We start from the raw sequence: 3,408 nt of genomic DNA, 5'->3' as shown, positions 1-3,408 counted from the left end.
CGCTCATCAGCGCCCCCTTCCCCCCCCCCCCCATCACGGAGGCATCTCCCGTCACGCAGGGTGCAGTCGCGCCTCCACAGATCTCCAGTATCTGCTCTTGATACTGGTAATGGCTCAAAAGGGCCACCACTTACGAGCTATTCATGCCCGTGCCACCTTTTGGGTGGCCTCATCTTCATCTTTCCCCCCCCCAACCGTTGCGCCGCTGCCGCCGCCTCACGACACTCCGTAAATGGTGACATTCATCCCCATATCAGGGGGTCATTTTCGAGCTTCAGATATATGCAACTTTGCTTCAAATTCGTCAGAATTTCGAGCAGGACAACAGTCTACTCGAAACTTAGATCGAACTCCTTCCGAAATAAGCGAGAATTGCTCCTCAAGACTAAAACTGGTTGGAATTGGGCGAGAGAGAGAGAGAGAGAGAGAGAGAGAGAGAGAGAGAGAGAGAGAGAGAGTGAGAGTGAGAGTGAGAGTGAGAGAGAGAGAGAGAGAGAGAGAGAGAGAGAGAGAGAGTGAGAGTGAAAGAGAGAGAGAGAGAGAGAGAGAGAGAGAGAGAGAGAGAGAGAGAGAGAGAGAGAGAGTGTGAGAGAGAGAGAGAGAGAGAGTGTGAGAGAGAGAGAGAGTGTGAGAGAGAGAGAGAGAGAGTGTGAGAGAGAGAGGAGAGAGAGAGAGAGTGTGAGAGAGAGAGAGAGAGAGAGTGTGAGTGTGAGAGAGAGAGAGTGTGAGTGTGAGAGAGAGAGAGAGAGAGAGTGTGAGAGAGAGAGAGAGAGAGAGAGTGTGAGAGAGAGAGAGAGAGAGTGTGAGTGTGAGAGAGAGAGAGTGTGAGTGTGAGAGAGAGAGAGAGAGAGAGTGTGAGTGTGAGAGAGAGAGAGAGTGTGAGAGAGTGTGAGAGAGAGAGAGAGAGAGAGAGAGAGAGAGAGAGAGAGAGAGAGAGAGAGAGAGAGAGAGAGAGAGAGAGAGAGAGAGAGAGTCACCTGCTCCTGGAGTGGACTTTCCCTCTTTTAAAATTTTCCCTCTGGACTTTTCGGGTCTTTCCCAGTGGACATTCCCCCTCGAGGCAGTCTTTCTTAGCTTCGAAGCCGTCTAGTTTATTCCCCTGAGGGCGTTAGTGTTTGGAATTACCCCTCCTCCCCCCCCCCCCACCATGGGAATTTTAAGGCATTCAGAACGTTGTAGTGTTTATCTGTTCTTGGTTGTCCAGCTCCGGTGGTACAGAACTACACTCCTTACCCAGGGAAGGTGTGTCGTCGTTTTGGATTCAGCTACTTTGAACAAAAGTTCCAAAGTAGCACGGTCTATGGTGAGCCCGTAATGGACTTACCTGGCAAAGGAGCGGGCTATGATGAGCCCGTAGTAAACTTACCTGGCACAGGAGCGGGGCTGTAACTCGCCAGGGAAGAAGTTGTTGCTGTTTCACATTTAGCTACTCAGAACGAAGCGTCCATGTAGCACGGTGAATGGTGAGCCCGTAAACAGGGAAGATGGACATGACTGTCATATCTACCAGTGGCACCACCCGCTCCCCCTACACGGTCACCCAGCGGAGGAAGCCTGGTCGGTTTATGGTTCCTTGGGCATGATTTCCCACGCCAAATATTCTTGGGTGTAACTGCTTTTAAATAATTTTACTCTCATATTTACTAAGAGGTTTGATCGGATTTGGGGGGGAGGGTTGTCGGGGGTTGTCGGGTTTGGGGGGGAGGGTTGTCGGGGGTTGTCGGGTTTGGGGGGGAGGGTTGTCGGGGGTTGTCGGGTTTGGGGGGGAGGGTTGTCGGGGGTTGTCGGGTTTGGGGGGGAGGGTTGTCGGGGGTTGTCGGGTTTGGGGGGGAGGGTTGTCGGGGGTTGTCGGGTTTGGGGGGGAGGGTTGTCGGGGGTTGTCGGGTTTGGGGGGGAGGGTTGTCGGGGGTTGTCGGGTTTGGGGGGGAGGGTTGTCGGGGGTTGTCGGGTTTGGGGGGGAGGGTTGTCGGGGGTTGTCGGGTTTGGGGGGGGGGGGGTGAGGGAGTTCCCAATACCTTCCGATTATTCTCTGGGAAAGTCAGGGCTTCGAATCCCGCTACAACAGCATGTACTATTAAGCTGAGTAGTGCACGCCGTTATAGAGACTTGAGCGTCACCTATTAACTCCATCACTTAACAACGTAGTCAAAATGATACTCGATGTTGTTTAACATAGTTCCAACAGTTACGACTCAATTGAAGAAACACACATCTTTAAAACATGTATAACATCACACGGGCTCCTCTCCCCAACCCGTTCTCGCACTTTCGTATAGTCAATATTGACTTATTAAATATGTGCATATGTGACATACTAAACATACAAATTTACCTTGAAAAGCTTCATAGAAAACACCGACTTTACCTAACCTTCTTAGTATGTTAAGATAAGCATCTTATTGCTTCGTAATTACAATTATTACTTAACCTATTATAGGTATAGATTAAGTAATAATTGTACTTACGAAGCAATAAGATGCTTATCATAACATACTAAGAAGGTTAGGTAAGGTCGGTGTTTTCTATGAAGCTTTTCAAGGTAAACTTGTATGTGTATGCCTCTCCTCATGATCAAACATGGTTTAGTTCAGTTACTCCTGGCCCGTCCTGTGTGTGTGTGTGTACTCACCTAGTTGTACTCACCTAGTTGTGTTTGCGGGGGTTGAGCTCTGGCTCTTTGGTCCCGCCTCTCAACCGTCAATCAACAGGTGTACAGATTCATGAGCCTATCGGGCTCTATCATATCTACACTTGAAACTGTGTATGGAGTCAGCCTCCACCACAGGCTGTGTGTGTGTGTGTGTGTGTGTGTGTGTGTGTGTGTGTGTGTGTGTGTGTAGACCCATACTGACCCGACCTACATGTACCCTGATGTTTTAGATATAGCTACTCAGAACGAAGTGTCCATGTAGCACGGGCTATGGCGAGCCCGTAAAAAAACAGTATATGTACCAATGTACACGTGCTTATATAGTTAGTATGGCAAGGTACCAAGAGTACCAGGGTACCAGGAGTAGTATGGCGGGGTACCTCACTTCTCCATAGGGTAGGGTACCACACACACACACACACACACACACACACACACACACACACACACACACACACACACACACACACACACACACACACACACACACACACACACACTCACTCCCCCACTCGCTCACAAAGAAGCAGTCAATCTAACTGTTGTTGTTGGTGTGTTGTTGCAGACGGCGCTGCACCTGGCCGTGGGCGCTGGGGATGCGGGCGTCGCCAGACACCTGGTGGTGTGCGGGGCGTCGCCAGCAACCCGGGACCGGCGCGGGAACACGCCCCTCCACCTGGCCTGTGGGCAGGGTGAAGCCCTGATGGTGACCCAGCTCACACGACCCGTCACCGTGGCCGAAGTCATCGCCGCCAGGC

General features: G+C 51.1%; 2 protein-coding genes across 3 annotated transcripts in view; one reads left to right on the top strand and one right to left on the bottom strand.

Annotated features, from left to right (window-relative positions):
• LOC123771684 (NF-kappa-B inhibitor alpha) overlaps nucleotides 1–3,408 on the top strand; it is a 54,978-nt gene that overhangs the window by 21,869 nt on the left and 29,701 nt on the right. For both annotated transcript variants that reach the window (XM_069313362.1, XM_069313361.1), the window contains exon 3: nucleotides 3,216–3,408. This exon is cut by the window's right edge and continues 60 nt beyond it. In XM_069313362.1, coding sequence (XP_069169463.1) covers nucleotides 3,216–3,408 — 193 coding nt within the window. The remainder of the gene's footprint in view (nucleotides 1–3,215) is intronic.
• LOC123771681 (uncharacterized) overlaps nucleotides 1–3,408 on the bottom strand; it is a 148,847-nt gene that overhangs the window by 123,869 nt on the left and 21,570 nt on the right. The gene's annotated exons all lie outside the window — the stretch shown is intronic.

The sequence above is a fragment of the Procambarus clarkii genome, chromosome 75 (genome assembly GCF_040958095.1).
Source record: "Procambarus clarkii isolate CNS0578487 chromosome 75, FALCON_Pclarkii_2.0, whole genome shotgun sequence".
Lineage (NCBI taxonomy): Eukaryota > Metazoa > Arthropoda > Malacostraca > Decapoda > Cambaridae > Procambarus > Procambarus clarkii.
The sequence above is the reverse complement of the archived record's forward strand: the minus strand, read 5'-3'. Positions and strand labels throughout refer to the sequence as shown.